The 23589-nt window shown below is 39.6% G+C and overlaps 1 protein-coding gene across 1 annotated transcript in view; it reads left to right on the forward strand.

The window, feature by feature from the left end:
- The window catches only part of shmt2 (serine hydroxymethyltransferase 2 (mitochondrial)), a 31366-nt gene extending 7826 nt beyond the window's left edge, over window positions 1-23540 (forward strand). Inside the window, exons 2-12 of the mRNA XM_084426832.1 lie at window positions 9220-9399; window positions 9501-9580; window positions 9894-10094; window positions 10181-10262; window positions 14780-14902; window positions 15730-15869; window positions 17895-18057; window positions 18697-18796; window positions 20545-20700; window positions 21493-21600; window positions 22705-23540. Coding sequence (XP_084282958.1) covers window positions 9220-9399; window positions 9501-9580; window positions 9894-10094; window positions 10181-10262; window positions 14780-14902; window positions 15730-15869; window positions 17895-18057; window positions 18697-18796; window positions 20545-20700; window positions 21493-21600; window positions 22705-22832 — 1461 coding nt within the window. The 3' untranslated portion in view covers window positions 22833-23540. The remainder of the gene's footprint in view (window positions 1-9219; window positions 9400-9500; window positions 9581-9893; window positions 10095-10180; window positions 10263-14779; window positions 14903-15729; window positions 15870-17894; window positions 18058-18696; window positions 18797-20544; window positions 20701-21492; window positions 21601-22704) is intronic.
- Window positions 23541-23589: the final 49 nt, after the last annotated feature.

Here is a 23589-nt window from a genome sequence, read left to right on the forward strand (position 1 = left end):
ACCGTTCATTCATACATATGCTGAGTCACAGGATGAGTCCTCGTCGGTGAAAAGTCCAAATAGACCGTAAAAGGAAACGTGACCGGAGATTACAAAAACAAGGGTTAATGTGGGGATAGCTAATGCAGGAGAAAGCTTTCAAAAGAGACCCTGAAGTTGCCTGCTTTCTTCTCCACAGGTAAGTCAATGTTACGGTCTTAATTACAAGCTTTTTGTGCTTTTACGTGTACCCACCAGATTTCATCATGAGTCATTTTGTACCCACCACTTTTTTCAGATAACGTCCATAATTATTAGACTTTGGGTTCGATTTTTTTTGACAGTTTTCAGTGGTTTGAGGAGCAATATGAGAGAGAAATTTGGAGCTCGTTGTTTGGGTACATTAAACCACGTAAAGCTTTTTCACGTTAGTATAAAGCCCATGAGAACCGTGTGGAGTCAACCCACAGCCGCTCTGCTGAAAATGTGAAGCTGAAACGCTTAGTGTCATATAACATCCATAATAATTTGACTTGATTTAGGTTCGATTTTTTTTTTTTTACCGTTTTCAGTGGTTATGAGGAGCAATATGAGAGAGAAATTTGGTAATCATTGTTTAGGTACATTAAACCGCGTCATGTCATATTGTCAACATGGTTTCTGAAGCAGAATAGTGGGGTCATATGTCTAATGCTTTTTGAAAACTTAAAGGTGCATTGCGCAAGTCTCTGAGTTTTTGCAGAACTATGCCCCCTTCTGGCGACACGCGAAACTGCAACCAGAGTTGTGCACGCGGTTACGTGGAGTTTGCGTTGGGGTTTGGGATGAACTAGAAGCCGGTCTCTTTGAATCCATCTTCTACTTTTGCAAAAGTCGCTTGAGTTGTCTTCGCTGATGCGGATAATGGCGGCGAATACACAAACCTGCCAGACATAGCCAGGTTAGCGTGAACGCGCATGCATGACGTCACGCCCAGTCGATTCCGACCCGAATCCCTCTTATTTATTTTACTGTACAGGATTATAGAGGCAATCGCAGTGATCATAGAAGGGCTCATTCAGACCATCAGGCAATTGTTTAAGCATGTATGGGTTCGAAAAACGGGTATTTTTAACATGAAATGTTGCGCAATGCACCTTTAAGGCTTTCTTCTTCATAAAACGAGTCGGACATCATCACATTTTTGTATACATTTTGATTTATTTTCATTAGTAATCTTAGCTACAGGACATCGTATTTCAAAACATGACCTGCGAAAAAGAGAGAAAAAAAAGGAAAAAAATGCGTCGTTGTGCCCAGCACTTCTGAAAGTGCACTTCGGAATGGGTCTCTGTACCCAGCACATCTCAAACCACACTGACGCCCATGAGCTATTGAGTAAAGTAAGGTTAGAGAAGGCTCTGATGATGATGATATCTAACAATGCACGTACTTCAAAAAATATAACGAGTAAAGAAGGCATTACTACTAATTACCATAGTTCATGTTTTTCAGTCAGTAATTCATACTGTAACATTCTTTTTTTCGTTATTTCAAGTTTCAGTTTGTTTTAAATAACAAACCTGTTTACCCGAAGAAAAACTCGAAGTGCTATTATAAGACATCCTGTCATAGCTTTTAGTACATAACGGCCACCGTAGATGCAACGCGCATTTGAAAAAGTGAGGCGCTGGAGAGCATTATTCGTTTGAGTGCAAAATACAGTTTCACCACTAGATGGGAGAAATTCCTACACACAGTCCCTTTAAATAAGTGAATAAATAAACTAATAGTTAAATGAGTGATCAAACAAATAAATAAGTATTTAAATAAGTGAATAAAAATGAGCAAATAAACTTAGTTAATAATTTTTTTTTTTTTTCTCTCTGAAACTTGAACGACAGGAAGAACAATCACTCTCAACTAATTATTCATTTAATGATGTAAGTTAGTAAATATAAAAACAGGTAAATAATTAAGTGAAGGAATTGAAGCATCATGTCCCTCAGAAGGAAGTGTGTGTGTGCGTGCGTGCGTGCGTGCGTGCGTGCGTGCGTGCGTGCGTGTTCAGAGGAAATTGAGTCTAAAAATACAACAGCATGCAGTTCTGCATGTTTCCAATAACTACACATATTTCAATTAAAATCTGTATGTTGAGCCAGAAAGGCTGATGGGAAACAAACATTAAAAGCAGCAGAAGTTTGAACTTTCTCTTCAGTAGAGATGTGATGATGATGATGATGATGATGATGATGAAGAAGAGTGTTCGACCCGCTGTAATGCTCCAGTCCGTCTCTTAAACCGATCTCTGCCGTCGCTGAGATAATCGTTTTTTAATAACCGTTTTGAAGCGCAGCGATTCATCAGATCCTGCTGTGACGAGGCGACGGCCTTTATTTGCTTTATTAGTGTTAATTATGAAGCTTTTGGTTCATCAGTGCTACTCCAGCGTCAGCAATAATGTACCTTAAATAATGATAATGATCCTTAAATAATAAATAAAGTTCAGATGATTCAGAGGTGAGTGTGGCAGGAGCTATGAAGAGAATAGCTTGGACGTGTCTAGAGATGCAACGATATTAACATTTTGGCCGATAACGATCACCGATAATTCGTTATATTTGAAAAAAAAACGATATATTGGCTGATAAATCTAAATCCAAAATTTGTATATAATTTTTTATAGAGCCTGATTACAAAATCAAAAGTCTCACCATTAAAAGCCATGTCCCAAACACACAATTATAATGTTCTCATAATAATATTATGTAGCTGAAATGACAGACTGCGCTGCACGTTACACTTCACTGTATTTTCTTTTTTCTGAAGTGATTCTAATCATATTTCAAGCAATTCAAACCATCATGTTGCATCTGAAGCATCTCAGCTGAAGGAAATGATCCATTATTTTTCAGCTTTAATATATCGGCCAAATTTTCTTATCAGGCTGATAACAATAACTTTAAAAATGAACATTTATCGTCCGATACGATACCGATACGGTGGCTGATATATCCTGCATCCCTAGATGTGTCAATAGCGTTAATTTGTGGAAAGTCCAGTATTGTAAAGTAATGTAATACAACTAAGCATTTATTTAATCTTGTGTTGATATTGCGGTACCTGTGACGTCACATGGGCAAATACATTTGCATATGCCCGCCTCCAGAACAAGACACTGACCAATAGTTATACATCATAACATCATAGGCTCCGCCCACTGGTGTTCAGTCTCTTAACGGCTGACATTTTCCTTCACTGGACGTGAGCGTCACATCAGAAGCAAACAGATGCCTTTGCCATTATAATGACTGACACTGATACACTGATACAGTATACAGATGTGTGTTCAGATTATAATGACTGACACTGATACAGTATACAGATGTGTGTTCAGATTATAATGACTGACGCTGATACACTGATACATTATACAGATGTGTGTTCAGATTATAATGACTGACGCTGTCTACACTGATACAGTATACAGATGTGTGTTCAGATTATAATGACTGACACTGATACACTGATACTGTATACAGATGTGTGTTCAGATTATAATGACTGACACTGATACACTGATACAGTATACAGATGTGTGTTCAGATTATAATGACTGACACTGATACACTGATACTGTATACAGATGTGTGTTCAGATTATAATGACTGACACTGATACACTGATACTGTATACAGATGTGTGTTCAGATTATAATGACTGACACTGATACACTGATACAGTATACAGATGTGTGTTCAGATTATAATGACTGACACTGATACACTGATACTGTATACAGATGTGTGTTCAGATTATAATGACTGACACTGATACACTGATACAGTATACAGATGTGTGTTCAGATTATAATGACTGATGCTGTCTACACTGATACAGTATACAGATGTGTGTTCAGATTATAATGACTGACGCTGATACACTGTTACAGTATACAGATGTGTGTTCAGATTATAATGACTGACACTGTCTACACTGATACTGTATACAGATGTGTGTTCAGATTATAATGACTGACACTGATACACTGATACAGTATACAGATGTGTGTTCAGATTATAATGACTGACACTGTCTACACTGATACAGTATACAGATGTGTGTTCAGATTATAATGACTGACACTGTCTACACTGATACTGTATACAGATGTGTGTTCAGATTATAATGACTGACACTGATACACTGATACTGTATACAGATGTGTGTTCAGATTATAATGACTGACGCTGATACACTGATACAGTATACAGATGTGTGTTCAGATTATAATGACTGACGCTGATACACTGATACAGTATACAGATGTGTGTTCAGATTATAATGACTGACGCTGATACACTGATACAGTATACAGATGTGTGTTCAGATTATAATGACTGACGCTGATACACTGATACAGTATACAGATGTGTGTTCAGATTATAATGACTGACGCTGATACACTGATACAGTATACAGATGTGTGTTCAGATTATAATGACTGACGCTGATACACTGATACAGTATACAGATGTGTGTTCAGATTATAATGACTGACGCTGTCTACACTGATACAGTATACAGATGTGTGTTCAGATTATAATGACTGACGCTGATACACTGATACAGTATACAGATGTGTGTTCAGATTATAATGACTGACACTGATACAGTATACAGATGTGTGTTCAGATTATAATGACTGACGCTGATACACTGATACAGTATACAGATGTGTGTTCAGATTATAATGACTGACGCTGTCTACACTGATACTGTATACAGATGTGTGTTCAGATTATAATGACTGACACTGATACACTGATACAGTATACAGATGTGTGTTCAGATTATAATGACTGACACTGATACACTGATACAGCATACAGATGTGTGTTCAGATTATAATGACTGACACTGATACACTGATACAGTATACAGATGTGTGTTCAGATTATAATGACTGACACTGATACACTGATACAGTATACAGATGTGTGTTCAGATTATAATGACTGACACTGATACAGTATACAGATGTGTGTTCAGATTATAATGACTGACGCTGATACACTGATACAGTATACAGATGTGTGTTCAGATTATAATGACTGACGCTGATACACTGATACAGTATACAGATGTGTGTTCAGATTATAATGACTGACGCTGATACACTGATACAGTATACAGATGTGTGTTCAGATTATAATGACTGACGCTGTCTACACTGATACAGTATACAGATGTGTGTTCAGATTATAATGACTGACGCTGTCTACACTGATACAGTATACAGATGTGTGTTCAGATTATAATGACTGACGCTGATACACTGATACAGTATACAGATGTGTGTTCAGATTATAATGACTGACGCTGATACACTGATACAGTATACAGATGTGTATTCAGATTATAATGACTGACGCTGATACACTGATACAGTATACAGATGTGTGTTCAGATTATAATGACTGACGCTGATACACTGATACAGTATACAGATGTGTGTTCAGATTATAATGACTGACGCTGATACACTGATACATTATACAGATGTGTGTTCAGATTATAATGACTGACGCTGATACACTGATACAGTATACAGATGTGTATTCAGATTATAATGACTGACGCTGATACACTGATACAGTATACAGATGTGTGTTCAGATTATAATGACTGACGCTGATACACTGATACATTATACAGATGTGTGTTCAGATTATAATGACTGACGCTGTCTACACTGATACAGTATACAGATGTGTGTTCAGATTATAATGACTGACGCTGTCTACACTGATACAGTATACAGATGTGTGTTCAGATTATAATGACTGACGCTGTCTACACTGATACATTATACAGATGTGTGTTCAGATTATAATGACTGACGCTGATACACTGATACAGTATACAGATGTGTGTTCAGATTATAATGACTGACGCTGTCTACACTGATACAGTATACAGATGTGTGTTCAGATTATAATGACTGACGCTGTCTACACTGATACAGTATACAGATGTGTGTTCAGATTATAATGACTGACGCTGATACACTGATACAGTATACAGATGTGTGTTCAGATTATAATGACTGACGCTGTCTACACTGATACAGTATACAGATGTGTGTTCAGATTATAATGACTGACGCTGTCTACACTGATACAGTATACAGATGTGTGTTCAGATTATAATGACTGACGCTGTCTACACTGATACAGTATACAGATGTGTGTTCAGATTATAATGACTGACGCTGTCTACACTGATACAGTATACAGATGTGTGTTCAGATTATAATGACTGACGCTGATACACTGATACAGTATACAGATGTGTGTTCAGATTATAATGACTGACGCTGTCTACACTGATACAGTATACAGATGTGTGTTCAGATTATAATGACTGACTCTGTCTACACTGATACAGTATACAGATGTGTGTTCAGATTATAATGACTGACGCTGATACACTGATACAGTATACAGATGTGTGTTCAGATTATAATGACTGACGCTGTCTACACTGATACATATATTCGAATTTTCGAATATTCGATCTGTAATTATTATTCGAAAAATAAAATACTATTCGAATTTTATCGAATTTATGAAGCCGTAAATACTTTGCAAATAATAATTTGTAAATGCAGTGAATCCCTGATAAATCCCAAGCACTAACTCGCAGTTATAATTAAATTAACTGGGTGGCACTGTGGCGCATGTTTAACAAGTTGTTTGTATTTGATCATAATGTCGTCGTCTGCCTCGCGAAGTTTGGAATTACTAGTCGAAAATGAGGTTACTAAATGATTTTACAAAATGGAATTACTTTTGATCAAATTAATTAATTAATCTGGATTATAATATCATCACCACAATGAGAAATCACATGAAATCCAAACAGCAGTCGACTGAGGAAAGACAGCTGTCTGTCACTGCATCACGACTGCAGGTAAGCGCAGCTGTAGTGCGAGTGATCCGAGATGATAACTTATCTAATAGTAAAATGATTTTGAGGTATATTCTTCCTTTAAGTTTTCTTTGAGAGAGAGGTTTAAGAACAGAAAACGCAAGGTGCTGTTAGAAACTTAGAACTAGAACACCGTTATCTTTGTTTCTCTGAAACGTCTGTCAGCGCAGCGCGTTTTCTCACTCGAGCATAAATTGCTTGCGGCGTCCCTCCATGTGGATATTATTGTTTTTCTCAACATAAACGTGAAACAATATAAACACGTTAATCATATGCTGACTCGAGTGTACGTTCTGTACGATAACTGGCGCAATCTGCTACTCTGCTTTATTAGGCGGTTTTTTCCGTTCGCGCTGCTTGAGCTTATATCCTTTTGTTCTTATATTTTTTTGTTTACACATAGGCCTACTGTTTAATGTTTTCAATTAAAAGAAAACTTTAACACATGTTGTAAGCTTGTTGTGTATATTGCCTAATCGTAAGCTTCTTCAGAAATGGTGACAAAACGTAAAAAAAAAAAAATACCTTAAATTACGTATTTTTCGTTAAACGTCATTTAAATAAACGAATATTCGAATATTCGAATTTTATGAGCCCGAATATTCGAATACAATATTTTTGAAAAATGCCCATCCCTAAAATGTTACATGTTAAAAGTACCTCGTAACACGTAATGTACATAAGTTATGTTTATATCATTTGTTTTTACATGGAGTATTTTAAGTGTTGTTTAATAAAACCCATATGACTACTTACTTTGATACTTTATTTGAACCAATTATTTTTGCTCATTATATATTTGTATTTTATGTCATTTTAAAGGCTGTTGATCACTTGGATATATTTTTATTACCACAAATTTTTTTTCTGATTAATCGATGAAATAATCAGTAGAATAGTCGATTACTAAAATAATCGATAGCTGCAGCCCTACTGTTGATACTGTTTCCTGTGACGTTAGCCAATTATAACAGACATTGTTCACTGACAAGCCTTAAAGGAGCCGGGCCTTAAAAACGTATCGTTTCAGACAGAGGCTCAGAATGAAGCATGAAAATAAGTTTTTCCAGCTTTTAACGGCACGGTATTCCCATGTACTTCAAAAAATACTATGGTACTAGCATGGTGTATTTACAAAAACACAGTACTTTGGTGCTTTTTTGGTTCTTGAATGCAGAGACGGAGGATCCGTGAGTTCAGAAAGTAAGAACAGTTGACATTTATCAAGAAACGAGTCAAACGACACCCAGAAACTCTTAATCTGCTGAGAAGCGTGTGTGTGTGAGTGTGCTTGTGAATGATTAGATAAGCAGTTATGCTGAATTTTCACTTGGCTGTAAAGTTTCTGTTGAGAGTTGCTGATTGGAGCAGAATTAAAGCGTCATGCTGATTATTGTATCTCACTAACGGCTCCACACACACACACACACACACTAGAACTGTAGAATTCATTTAATTCAGCTCTGATTCCGCTTGTATCCCAGTTTCCCATCATTTAGCGGATATTCCAGCCTGTCGCTCTTCATATTTTGTGTTTTTGTCATTCGTGATTTTTTTTCACCTTAAGAAAACTCAAGTTCATAATCAAGATTATATTTACATTCTTTCAGGCATCAGTTCTGTGGTTTATAAAGATATATTTATATTATGGATCCATTATGAATCATACTGATCTTATGTAAAATCATATGTATATATTATGTTATATATATCGATAATCGATTTTATATATAAAATATATAAAATATTATAAATGTAGGGAAAAAATTATAAAAAAAATATTTTATAATTATTTGTAATATGATGTAAAATATGATACACATTTAAATAAAGCAATAAAGAATATTAAATATATAATTATATTATATATATATATATATATATATATATATATACACATATATTTTATTATTATTATAATAATAATAATAATAATAATATATATGTATATTTATATATGTGTGTGTGTATAATTTAATTAAAACACATATAACACAATTGATGTTTGTTCAGTGAGTCAAATATTAATCTTCATATGCGTGATGTTTCTCTCTGAGCAGTTCTTCCTCTGCACATGTAATTATTGTTATGTTATGTGACTAATAAAGTACGTGTGTGTGTAATCCGGTCATAATAACGCTCGCCTCTCGTGAGTTACAGGCTCGCTGCTGCATGTTTGTTTAGTGCAGATTCATTTGTTTGCAGTTCCTGAGGACGAGAGCGGTGTGTGTTTGAGCTGAGCATGATCTTGTGTGTGTGTGTGTGCAGCCGGTGGTCCGGTGTGTTCCCGGCGTCAGATCCCAGCACTCAGCGCCGGTGGCGTGGGCCGATGACGAGCGCCAGTGGACGGGTCAGGAGAGTCTGGCTCAGGACGACCCGCAGATGTGGGAGCTTCTGATGAAGGAGAAGGACAGGCAGTGCCGGGGACTCGAGCTCATCGCATCAGAGGTGTGTGTGTGTGTCATTCACACCATTGCAGTCTCGTTCAGTCATGTGATGCTTCATGTGAGGAACAGACACAAATCGTGTGTGTGTGTGTGTGTTGACAGAACTTCTGCAGTCGAGCGGCTCTCGAGGCCCAGGGTTCGTGTCTCAACAACAAGTACTCTGAAGGATACCCGGGAAAAAGGTCTGTTTATTTTTGTGCTATTTTTTTATTTAATTTATGTATCAATTTATTTAATTTTTGTAATTTATCTAAATGTATCTATCTATCTTAATTTTTAAGTTATTTCTTTTTTATATGAATTGTTTTATTACAATTTTATCATTTTTATGTTTTTATCTTTATTTTTATTATTTTTATTTTACTTTGTTTAATTTATCTATTTAATTTATTTATTTATTTTTATTTGTGTTTTTTTATAGTGATGGATTTATTTGTACATTAATTTTCATTTATTTCATTTGTTTCGTGCGTGTGTGTGTGTGTGTGTGTGCAGGTATTACGGCGGCGCTGAGGTGGTGGATCAGATCGAGCTGCTCTGCCAGAAGAGGGCGCTGGAGGCGTTCGATCTCGACCCGTCGCTGTGGGGTGTAAACGTTCAGCCCTACTCCGGCTCTCCTGCGAACTTCGCCGCTTATACAGCCGTCCTGAACCCTCACGACAGGATCATGGGCCTCGATCTGCCCGACGGGGGACAGTTAGTGAACGTCATTCACTCTCTCTCTCATTCATTCACTACCTCTCTCGCCCACTAGAGTGTAATACATTCTCTGTGTGTCTCAGTCTCACTCACGGATACATGTCTGACGTCAAGCGGATCTCGGCCACTTCCATCTACTTCGAGTCGATGCCCTACAAACTCAACGTAAGTTCCAGCTGTGAAGGCTCGTGAGTGAGTGGGTGAGTGAGTGAGGGGGTGGGTGAGTGAGTGAGGGGGTGGGTGAGTGAGGGGGTGATGTGAGTGAAGTGAGGTGAGTGAGTGAGGAGTGAGTGAGGAGGTGAGTGAGTGAGGAGGTGAGGTGAGTGAGAGAATGGTGGGTGAGTGAGGAGGCGAGTGAGGAGGAGGCGAGTAAGTGGTGAGTGGATGGGTGGTGAGTGAGGAGGTGAGTGGTGAGTGAGGAGGTGAGTGAGAGAATAGTGAGTGGGTGGGTGAGTGAGGAGGTGAGGTGGGTGGGTGAGTGAGGAGGTGAGTGGATGGGTGGTGAGGTGGGTGGGTGAGTGAGGAGGTGAGTGGTGAGTGAGGAGGTGAGTGAGAGAATAGTGAGTGGGTGGGTGAGTGAGGAGGTGAGTGGTTGGGTGAGTGAGGAGGTGAGTGAGTGAGGAGGTGAGTGGTGAGGTGAGTGAGTGGGTGGGTGAGTGGTGAGGTGAGTGGGTGGGTGGGTGAGTGAGGAGGTGAGTGGTGAGTGAGGAGGTGAGTGAGAGAATAGTGAGTGAGGAGGTGAGTGAGAGAATAGTGAGTGGTTGGGTGAGTGAGGAGGTGTGAGAGAGAATAGTGAGTGGTTGGGTGAGTGAGGAGGTGAGTGAGAGAATAGTGAGTGGTTGGGTGAGTGAGGAGGTGAGTGGTGGTGAGTGAGTGAGGAGGTGAGTGGTGAGGTGGGTGAGTGAGGAGGTGAGTGGTGAGTGAGGAGGTGAGTGAGGAGGTGAGTGAGAGAATAGTGAGTGGTTGGGTGAGTGAGGAGGTGAGTGAGAGAATAGTGAGTGGTTGGGTGAGTGAGGAGGTGAGTGAGTGAGGAGGTGAGTGGTGAGGTGGGTGAGTGAGGAGGTGAGTGGTGAGTGAGGAGGTGAGTGAGAGAATAGTGAGTGGTTGGGTGAGTGAGGAGGTGAGTGAGTGAGGAGGTGAAGTGAGTGAGGAGGTGAGCGGTGGTGAGTGAGTGAGTAGGTGAGTGGTGAGGTGGGTGAGTGAGGAGGTGAGTGGTGAGTGAGGAGGTGAGTGAGAGAATAGTGAGTGGTTGGGTGAGTGGTGGTGAGTGAGTGAGGAGGTGAGTGAGGAGGTGAGTGGTGAGTGAGGAGGTGAGTGAGAGAATAGTGAGTGGTTGGGTGAGTGAGGAGGTGAGTGAGTGAGGAGGTGAGTGGTGAGGTGAGTGGGTGGGTGAGTGAGGAGGTGAGTGAGAGAATAGTGAGTGGGTGGGTGAGTGAGAGAATAGTGAGTGGTTGAGTGAGTGAGGAGGTGAGTGGTGAGGTGAGTGAGTGGGTGGGTGAGTAAGGAGGTGAATGGTGAGGTGAGTGAGTGGGTGGGTGAGTGAGGAGGTGAGTGAGAGAATAGTGAGTGGGTGGGTGAGTGAGGAGGTGAGTGAGAGAATAGTGAGGAGGTGAGTGAGTGAGGAGGTGAGTGAGTGAGGAGGTGAGTGGTGAGGTGAGTGAGTGGGTGGGTGAGTAAGGAGGTGAGTGGTGAGGTGAGTGGGTGGGTGAGTAAGGAGGTGAGTAAGGAGGTGAGTGGGTGAGTAAGGAGGTGAGTGAGTGAGGAGGTGAGTGAGTAAGGAGGTGAGTGGTGAGGTGAGGAGGTGAGTGAGTAAGGAGGTGAGTGGTGAGTGAGTGAGTGAGTGAGGAGGTGAGTGAGTAAGGAGGTGAGTGGTGAGGTGAGTGAGAGAATGTGAGTGAGGAGGTAGGTGAGTGGTGAGGTGAGTGGGTGGGTGAGTGAGGAGGTGAGTGAGGAGGTGAGTGAGTGAGGAGGTGAGTGAGTGAGGAGGTGAGTGAGTGAGTGAGGAGGTGAGTGAGTGAGGAGGTGAGTGGGTGAGGAGGTGAGTGGTGAGGTGAGTGAGTGGGTGGGTGAGTAAGGAGGTGAGTGGTGAGGTGAGTGAGAGAATGTGAGTGAGGAGGTGAGTGAGAGAATGTGAGTGAGTGAGGAGGTGAAGTGAGTGAGTGAGAGAATGGTGAGTGAGTGGGTGGGTGAGTGGGTAAGTGAGTGTCACACTGTGAAGTTTCAGGAGTGAGAACCTCATTGAAATACAGGCGTTAATCCCCTAAATTATCATGTTTGTACAGAACACTCGTTAAGACTCTCAGTGTGTGAGTGCGTGTGTGTGATTGATGAGTGGTCAGTTCCCTCTATGGGAGAGATAATAAGAAATCGACAGGCGACCCTCAAACAAACACACACACTTCAGCGTGATGGAGTGACCGACAGAGAGAGATTATCTGCTGTCCTGATCTCAGAGACATGAGACGGACAGAAGTTTGAGAGAGTGAGAGAATGAGAGTGAGAGTGTGAGAGCGAGAGAGATTATCTGCTGTCCTGATCTCAGAGACGTGAGACGGACAGAAGTTTGTGAGAGTAAGAGAGTAACTGTGCGTTCACACGGGGCGTCAGCGTCAACGCTTGACGGAAGGCGTGGCTGAAGTTTAGCACTGACGCCATGGTCATAGGAGCGTCAGCCAATGAAATTAGACAGGAACTCAACAACAAGCTTCATTGTCATTCAACATGGATGCCAAAAGTGATATCAAAAGTGATTGGTCATAAAGGACCGGGTGATTGCCCACCGCAATAATTAGTTTCTCCTCCATTTTAAAATTGATCCTCAGTTTGCTGCTCTTGAACAGGATGAACGTGATTGGCTGCCGCCTGGCTACTGTATTTGCATAGAGCGATCCTGATTGGCTGACGCTTCCATCGGTGGCGCTTCACTGGCGTTGCTTGCGGCAGAAGTTGAAAAATTCTCAAATTCTGCCACGAGCAACGCCAGTGAAGCGCCGCCGACGGATCCAAAATTCTTTTCGGCAACGCTTGACGTCACCCATTCAAAGTCAATGGGAAGCGTTGACGCTGATGCCCCGTGTGAACGAGGCGTGAGAGAGAGAGAGAGAGAGAGAGAGAGAGAGAGAGTGAGAGTGTGTGAGTGAGGCAGACAGTGTTTAGTTTAGTTGTTTGTTTCAGCCGAAAGAGAAAATGAGCTGAAAATATAAAGAAACTGAAATCTGGTCAGACGACAGAGACGTTGACAAGCAGGGAAAAAAAGCACTGATGTGAAAATTATTGAAGTTTGATCACATTTATAATATAAATACGTCTAATGATGATATTGCTGTAAAATTGCATTTTTTGTTAATATTTCAATAATTTAACGACACATTTGCTTGTTCATTGTTCTCTCATGTTGGTTAATAGTCACATGACATGTAAAGTAGGTAAACTACTGTAATTGTTTTATTTTGATTTGTTTTTAATATATTTTTTTTTACACTTATAATTTAAATAATTATTAGCACATTTTTCAAAGCAGCTTTACAGTAAATGCTTGTTTCATTGAACAGGAAGTGTTCTGCTGTCAGTCAGAGATGAGTGTAAACATATGGCAATCATATATGGATCATAAACCTGGATGTCATAAACACGTGTTGAGACTCTGTGTCTGTTCAGCGGCTTCTGAATGCAGAAAATATATTTTTGTAAACACTTTACTGTCTCTCAGTGTCTCTCTCTCTCTCTCTCTCTCTCTCTCTCTCTCTCTCTCTCTCTCTCTCTCTCTCTCTCTCTCTCTCTCTCACACAGTGTGTCTCTCTCTCTCTCACACAGTGTGTCTCTCTCTCTCTCTCACAGTGTGTCTCTCTCTCTCTCTCTCTCACAGTGTCTCTCTCATCTATCTCTCTCTCTCTCTCGCTCTCTCTCTCTTTCACAGTGTCACTCTCTCACAGTGTCTCTCTCTCTCATCTCTCAAATTTCAAATTCAAATTCAAATGAGCTTTATTGGCATGACTTGTACAGTATTGCCAAAGCATTGGCCATTACATAAATGGACATTACATACACAAATAATCAATAAATTCAATAAATCAATCAGTAAACAAAAGTATGAGTACATTTATATAAACAAAAAAAATAAAAAATAATAATAACACCTTTGTACATTTGTACCAACATTCAGACAAGATGAGAATGATTCTGACTTTAGTTTTGTCCACTGGCTGACTCTCGTAGTTTGTGGCAGGCCGTCACATATTTTGCTGCTGTTGTGATTGAGCTGGAGTTCTCTCCCAGAATATGCTTTAATTTTTCTGAATTTGGTAATGCCATAAAATGTGGTTCTAGTTGTTGGAATCTAGTGAAATAGTCTGATCTAATGCTGTGATAGTGATCACAGTGTATCAGGAAGTGTTCTTCTGTCTCCACCTCTCTCTGAGAGCACAGTGAACACAGCCTCTGCTCTCTCGGCTGCCATCTCTGAAATCATCTCTCTCTCTCTCTCTCTCACAGTGTCACTCTCTCACAGTCTGTCTCTCTCTCTCTCTCTCTCTCTCTCTCTCTCTCTCTCTCTCTCTCTCTCTCTCTCTCTCTCTCTCACAGTGTGTCTCTCTCTCTCTCTCTCTCTCTCTCTCTCTCTCTCTCTCTCTCTCACAGTGTCACTCTCTCACAGTGTCTCTCTCTCTCATCTCTCTCTCTCTCAGCCTGAATCGGGTCTGATTGATTATGATCAGATGGAACTGACGGCTCGACTCTTCCGACCCAAACTCATCATCGCCGGAACCAGCGCTTACGCTCGCCTCATCGACTACAGCCGCATCAAGAAGGTGAGTGTGTGTGTGTGTGTGTGTGTGTGTGTGTGTCTCCATCCGTTCGTCAGTTTTGTAGGTTACATTTTTGTAGATAAGTTAATATTTTAAGTATTGAAATCATCCATAAGTGTTTTAAGCATTACTGCATGCAATTAAAACTATGCAAACAGTGCAAACATACTTACACAAGATGGAAAACATCTTTCCCTTTGTTTATTTACATACTCTCACACACACTCACTCACACACACACACACACACACTTACTCACTCACACACTTACACTCACTCACACACACACACACTCAGACACTCACACTCACTCACACACACACACACACACACACACACTTACACACACTCACTTACTCGCTCTCACACACTCACTCACTCTCTCACACACACTCTCAAACACACACACACACTCAAACACACTCTCACACACACACACACACACACACACACACACACACACACTCTCTCACTCACTCACACACTCTCTCTCACACACACACACACACACACATACTAGGACAGAGTGTATCCGTGGATAATGTTTTCAGTGTATAATCAGCTGGAGATTATCTTTACCCCTGAAAGCATGTGTTGATGCTCAGAGAGTTAGTCTCAGTCTTAGTGTTAGTCTTAGTCTTAGTGTTAGTCTTAGTGTTAGTGTTAGTGTTAGTCTTAGTGTTAGTGTTGTGTTAGTCTTAGTCTTAAGGTCCTTGCACACTGAATCCGAAATTTGCGTCAGAAATTTTCACACATTAAAAAATAATCTTTTGTCCTCTCCCTCTCCCTCTCCCTCTCCCTCTCCCACACACACACACACACACACACAGCTGTGCAGTGAGCTGAACGCGTACCTGCTGGCAGATATGGCTCACATCAGTGGACTGGTGGCCGGGAGAGCCGTTCCCTCGCCCTTCGAACACGCCGACCTCGTGACCTCGACCACTCACAAATCACTGCGCGGATCCAGGTGGGATAGAATGAGACGCATGTGACATCACAGACCGTGTGCAGAACACTACACTCATTCATTTCATTTATTTATTGTCATCGTAAAAAACATTGTAAAAACGTTGTTACAACGAAATTAAAAGTGCTACTCCTGGTGCATATATAAAAAATACATTCATACACTTCCTCAAGTCATACTCTCACACAGAATCATACCAACACATACACATAATAAGTATTATTATATTAAGTAAACACTCTTATACTGATTTATGCAAATTAGTGTATTCGAATTCAGGAATAAATCTAATAAGTCTTTTATTCATCAAGGACGCATTAAATTGATCAAAAGTGACAGTAAAGACATTTATAATGTTACAAAAGATTCTATTTCAAATAAATGCTGTTCTTTAGACAGGGTACCCGCGGGGTCTTAAAAGCATTGAAAAAGTCTTAAATTTAATAATCTCAAATTAAGGCCTTAAAAGCCTTGAATTTGGTATACAAAGTCTTGGATTTCGTTACAAAGGTCTTCATTTTTAACTATGATTAAATTCATACCGTAACAAAATTAGCTGTTACTAATGTAGACTAATTAAAAATTAGTCGCGTAACGTTGAGTGCACCTCGCGCTTCACGTCATAGAAGAACGCGCGAAAGCGCGCGCACCCATTACGATGGTTACTAATCAGAGCTTTTCTGTTAAAAGAGCATGTTTTCTACCCAGTCTTTTCAGTAGTATCTGGCCACAACCATCCACGCGCGCTCTCTCTACATTGTTGAAGAAGCGCGGATGATCTGAAAACACAGACAAGCTGGAGTTCAGCGATCTTCATTTGAGAATATCTGTCACGAGCCGCTTGCGCTGTTTGTGCGACTAAACCTGCGATCAAAATGCAGGCTGATATACAGCAGTGTTTTTAATGTTGATCATTATGCGAGCAAGAATGCAATGTTTCCCAACTATCCACACGATTTCAAATGTGACATTGATTTTATACAACAGTAAAAAAAAAAGGGGGTAACATTAAGTGATGTACTAAATTTTAAACAGGCTTATTGCTCTATTTTGCAACAAAATCTGTGGCTTTGACAAAGACAATGAGTTACCGCCACCTACTGGCGATTTTAATATCATATTTGTATTAATATTAAACGTTTTTTAACATTTGAATATTTATTGAACATTGTTTTATTTAAAGCATTATTTATTTTTTAAAGGTATTATAAAGGTGAAAAATGAAATGGAAAAATCGTTTTATTCGAAATCGAATGTTTTATTTAATTCAAATAGTCTACTTGTACATAATTATTTTTTAGGGTTTAAAATGTATACAGATTTGACATTTTCCCCTCATACTTCTGTCGGAATTGGTACGAAGTTGGCATTGAATTTCATTTGAAATGGTATTAAAAAGGTCTTAAAAAGCCTTGAATTTAAGTTGGAGGATCCTGGGGGTACCCTGTTAGAACTTTCTATTCATCAAAGAATCCTGAAAAATAAAATGCATCACAGTTTCCACAAAAATATTAAACTTTTCAACATTAATAATCATAAATGTTTCTTGAGCATCATATTAGAGTGATTTGTGAAGGATCATGTGACACTGAAGACTGGAGTAATGATGCTGAACATTCAGCTTTGATCACAGGAATAAATTACACTTTACTATATATTCACATACAAAACAGATGATTTACATTAGAATAATATTTCACTGTTTTTACTGTATTTTTTATCAAATAAATGCAGCCTTTGTGAGGAGAAGAGACTTATTTCTAAATTTTAAATAGTGTAACACTTATAGTGTCACATTTAACCGTCTGATCAAATGAGAATGGTCAAAGTTGAGCACATTGCATTGTGGGATACAGTATCTCATGCAATGTGCGCAAAATGTAGTAGATAATCTGGATGTTGCATGCGTACATAACATACTGTGTATACACTACATACTACAGTATAGTTGTATTCTGATCGTCATCATTAACTGTCTCCTCCTCTCATGTGGCTCCTCCCCCTCCCGTATGGCTCCTCCCCCAGGGCGGGGCTTATATTCTTCCGTAAGGGCGTGCGCTCGCTGGATAAGAAGGGTAAAGAGGTCATGTACAACCTGGAGGAGAAGGTCAACTTCTCTGTGTTCCCTTCGCTTCAGGGCGGCCCACACAATCATGCCATCGCTGGCGTCGCCGTGGCTCTCAAACAGGTACCATATATTTACTCTATATTCTATATTTCACTTGCACAAGGTGCTTAAAGTGCTTGAATTTGACGTTTTGAAATGTAAGTCCTGGAAAACCCTTGAAAACGGCCATATTTATGAAGAGGTGCTTGAACAGCGCTTCAATTTTTGAAAGGCAATATATGTGAAAGTAGTGTTTAATTTTATCGATAAAACAATCTTTTCACACAAAATCATCCCGTCTGATATAGATATAGAGCAATTTCACATGACAATGAGTGGGATATTGTATAATAGATACAAGTATATGTTACATCGTTCATTCTTCAGGTCAATCATATATTCATGTGAGAATAAATCAGTTTATTTTTGTTTATCTATTTACCTTTTTTAGAATTTGAAAGATAATAAAGATAATGTTTGATAAGTGAGATCTCTGATTGAAGTCCTTGAAAACCAAAAAGTAGTGCTTAAAGTCCTTGAATTTCATTTTACAGTGCTTTTATGAACCCTGCTTGCAGTGTATTAGCTGTTCATACGCTGATTTAATATCCTTCCGCGTCTGCAATTCCGTCTCATCTTCTTCTGAACAATGGCTCGTGCACTTGGGAACTCATTTATGGGTTTTGATAATTGATCGCTCTTCGTTCGCTCTCTCTCCAGGCCACGACGCCCATGTTTCGCGAGTACATCGCTCAGGTTCTGAAGAACTCCAAGGCCATGGCCGACGCGCTGCTGAAGAAGGGCTTCACACTCGTCTCCGGTGGGTTTTTACACTGAAGTCAAGCTTCTCTTTCAGGGTCGGAAAATCACTTGTTTATCTGACTGTATGTAGACTCACCGATCACTATAGACTGTAGTCAATCATTTTATCCCTTAAAACTCATATTTTATCACCAAAATGACACATTTAAACGTTTTTTTCCCTTGAAAAATGCCTTAAAATATCTTGAATGTAACTCGACACCCTTGCCTCATTTAGTATGTGTGGTTCTATGAATATGCAAATGAGCCCCGCCTCCACTCACTCGCTCAGCTCAGAGATCCACTGGTTGACGATCACACGTTGATCTGATTGGTTACAAGGTAGTTTGTGACGTCAGAAACACCAGCGATTTCAAAGCGTGTGTTTGAGACTGTCTTTGGTTCACTGCAGTTTTAAGGAGGAAATACTCAGCAATGGTGTCGACTTATGAACTTACACATGCTTTGTCTTAAAGCAGATTAAACACACCACATAGACACATAAACCACATTACCTGATTACAGGGGGACTTTGAGTGAACGTGTGAAATCAAGCCGTGAATCAGCTGTAGTTTTTTCCGACACATATGCAAAACTAATTGAAAGCCTGTATGTTTCTCTACACAGCTGTTCGCTCTCTATATCACCACATGCTGTTGTGCTTCCGTTCTGTGTCTAAAGCAGCTGCAGATCATTTTCACCAGGTTTAATATTGAGAGACGACGATCCAACGGCTGTTAAACTCATGATGTCAAAACTGACTCAGTTTGCACTAACGGACTAAACATTTCGAGGTTCTCAGAAGCAGAAGCCGTCATGGTTTGGTGAACTTCAACTACAAGTACAATTTCAAAAGAGAAATCCATGATAGCATTTCTATGACATTACAAAAGAGGAAAAAAGAAAGAAAGAAAGAAAGAGAGATGGATTACGTTGGTCAAAAGAGAGAAATATGTCAAATTAACACTCACACTGCAGCGTTAACTAGTCTTCTGTCATTTAATGCCAAGATGATATCACACAAAGTATAGTGCTATAAATGGACTTAGCTTTTTTTACAAATGAAAAACCTTGATGATGTTAATAACTGCATCATCACAGTCTGTGAAAAGGGTCCGTTAATGTCTCTGCTCTTATTGAAGAATCATCAGTGACGTTATTCTAAAGAAATAGTCTAATAATCAGATAACTTCTCAAGCGGCTTTTCATGACGTCATCCACCTTCATATAGCGACAATTTTACAATTCAGTCAGTTCATCAGGGAGAAAATCAAGTCTCCTGTATAACAGTTGGAAGTAAAATGGGTATTGAAAAGTAGATTTTTTTTTTTTTTATGCCTTAGTCTTTGCAGCTTTTTAAACATTAGGTCGGTTCTTCCCCCTACGTCACGCTTGACCTTTCAACCTGATTACGTAATGTGTGTCACATCACAGCTAATGCAAGACCAGCATTTGTGGTTAAAAGTATATAAATGTTTATTTTGTTATAAATGTCGGCTGGTTTGTCTAGATGAGACTCTTATTCCTCGGCTGGATCGTGTCGAGACTTTGAAGCTGCACTGAAACTCACATCTGGACCTTCAGCCCGTTGGACCCCATGGAGAAAATCCTGGAGTGTTTTCCTTAAAAACCTTAATTTCTTTTCCACTGAAGAAAGAAAGACATGAACATCTTAGATGACGTGTGGGAGAGTAAATTATCAGGAAATGTTAATTCTGAAGTGAACTAATCCTTTAAGTGTCTTGTGTTTGTGTTGTGCATGTTCAGGAGGAACCGATAATCATCTGGTTCTGGTGGATCTGAGGCCTCAGGGAATGGACGGAGCGCGTGCAGAACGAGTTCTGGAACTGGTGTCCATCACGGCCAACAAGAACACGTGTCCCGGAGACAAGAGCGCGCTCACGCCCGGTGGCCTTCGACTGGGTGAGAAACACGACACATGCTCAAATAAAGCTCACACTAGCTGTGTTTCCACTCAAAGTTATGCATTTAACTTGGAATATTGCAAAAATCATGTGCGAATAAAGCAGCGTTTCCATCCCATGTGTTCAAGAGAACAAAACCATCACTAAATATCAGTAATAAACTGTACGTTTCTGCAGTCGGCTGTTCCTCCCTCCATCATAAACGAGTGTCTCGAGCGTCAGACGAACACAGTAAACGCTGTCGTGTTCTCTGGCGTTCGGATGCTGGTGTTCGGGAACACACTCGTGTGTGTGAGACGCTTCTGGAGCGAGTTAAACCACATCATTCTGAACACACACTTCGACTCCGGCGTTTCAGAAACACCAAACTAACATTAGAGACGCTGCGACGCCATTGGTCCACTGGTTACTCCAGTTATCACAGCTGACGCTGAGGACAAGTCCCGCATCAAGGGATTTATTTTAAATGTTATGTGCATCTTGCCGTTTCCATGTGTTTTTTTATGCGATATACCAAAATTCACATAAAAATAGGTGTATGGAAACATGGCATTTGAGTGCATGAGTTTTTTTATGCGCATTTATTATATTTTATGGCATTTTTTTATGCAATATCCCAAAATTCAGAATAAAAGTAGGTGTATGGAAACCTAGATCTTGAGTGCATGAGTTTTTTATGCGCATTAAGATTTTATGCGCCTCTTGGTGTTTTTTTAAGCAATATCCCAGTATTCACATAAGATATAGGTGTATGGAATTCAGTGCTGTAATTCATCTTCTGGTATCCCAGGAACCCCTGCGCTCACGTCACGCCAGTTCAAGGAATCAGACTTTCATCAGGTTGTGGATTTCATAGATCAGGGCATCAAGATCGCTCTGGACGTGAAGACCAAGACCAGTGAGTAAACCAGTAATTCACTGGAAACCACATGAATAAACCATACAGTGTTTGAGTGTTTGCCTGACAGCATTACAGTGGGTTTTTTTCTACATTAAAAGAAAAAAATACATGCAGGAAAACAGCTTACTATTCTGAAATGTTCTCTTACAGTAACCCTTGTGCATCAATTAAAAAAAGTTATAATATCCGTATAGCCATGTCAAAAAACTGTCATAAAAATTTGAAGCTTGGGAGCACAGACTTAAGTTTGGTCCCATTTTAAAGAAGACCCTTGGCAATAATTGTTGAAGTAAAAAAGAATTGTAATAAGTAAAACCGAGAAAAAAGCTGTTTATGAAAATGATTTATGAACATTATTTTATATAAATTGTATATTTTATGAAACATGTTGTAACTCTAAAACTGCTAGAAAATCAAAGCCATAAATCTAATTAAGTTATGTTCCCAATTTGAGGTTGATATCTCAAAAAATAAGCTTTCAGTGAGATTTTGTTTGTACCACATTTTCCCCATTAGATGCTGCAGAACTCACTGGGACAAACAGTGGTTGGGTTTATGATTTGCAGGAGAGTTTTTCTCTCTCAAATATTTCAAGCACACACACATACATGTTTATTACACACATTCAAACCACACTCTGACATCCACACCAACACACCCACACAATTATCTCCAATTGGCTCTATAATATGCCGAAGCAGAAAACGGGGATAAAGTGGTATTTGCTTCATAGGCCAAACCTGAAAATATGACACAATCTGGAAAAAAATTGTACAAGCCTTGCCAACAGAATGAAAGCCTGTTATCAAAGATTGCATCGTTTTATAGTTAAATGGCCCTGGGATTAAAAATTGCATTGGGTTGGGTTTCAATGGGGACATTTTTGTCAAAAAGGGAACTATTTTGTGTTACTAGTGCAAAATAGATTTTTTTAAGGAAATGAAGGTGAATTAGTATAATTCCAATAAAAATACACACCTGTGCCAAATTTTATGCAGTTAGCAATAACACAGGCAAAATGATAAAAATAAAAAAAACACTGAAAAAGACAAAAAATCTCCACAAGGAAAGGTTACATTTTATTTCTTTATTTTTCTTCAGAAAAACTGGCTGATTTCAAGAGTTTCCTGCTGGAAGATGCAGAGACGGCGTCTCGTATCGCTGATCTGCGTTCACGCGTCGAGGCTTTCGCCCGTCCGTTCCCAATGCCTGGATTCCACGACCATTAATCCGGGAGATCTGGGTAAAACGGAGCGGATCGAATCCCATTAACACACACTTGCGAAGAGGCCTATTTTTCTTTATTTAGCTTTATGATCAATCGCAACTTTATTAATCATTCACTGGAACTAAAAGTCTTAAAGTGACCAGTAGTGCATGTAGGAAATCTCCCAATCCCGTCAAACTGACTCGAACATGGAAGAGTGAAACACTCTGGACAGTATTTGACAATAGACAGTATTTGACAATAGATAGTGATTTGTTCCTTTGGGATGATGTTTGAAATCTTTATCTTCCATATCGAGTGAGGAACAAACAATTCTATAACAGACTAATGATGCAAAATGTTTACAGACTGTGATTCCCATTTTCTGTTCTTCTTAAAAGCTTTTTTACTCGAGTCTTAGTAGTTCTTTAGCCTTTGATAATGGAAGCTGTTTTTGTAAATGTACAGTAGTGTATGTAAAGACTGTGAACGTCTGGAGTTTGTGTGTCGTTGTCGGATCTCATCCGAGCGTTTACGCCGCAGTTGTGAACAGATGATATTGATAAATACTCTCACGTTGCACACGTCTACAATCTTCCACATTCATGCTCCAGGATTCTGCCTGACAAACATTTTTATCACAACAGGATTCTTTGTAAATGGACAGATCTTTACAAATGATTTTCTAAAAAGTCTAATCCCAATAAAATCAAGCCGTAGAAAAATGCAACCCTTTTTGCTGATCCTTTTTGTGTGTGTGTGTGTGCGCGCGTGCATGC

This window comes from Rutilus rutilus (genome assembly GCF_951802725.1).
Source record: "Rutilus rutilus genome assembly, chromosome: 12".
Lineage (NCBI taxonomy): Eukaryota > Metazoa > Chordata > Actinopteri > Cypriniformes > Leuciscidae > Rutilus > Rutilus rutilus.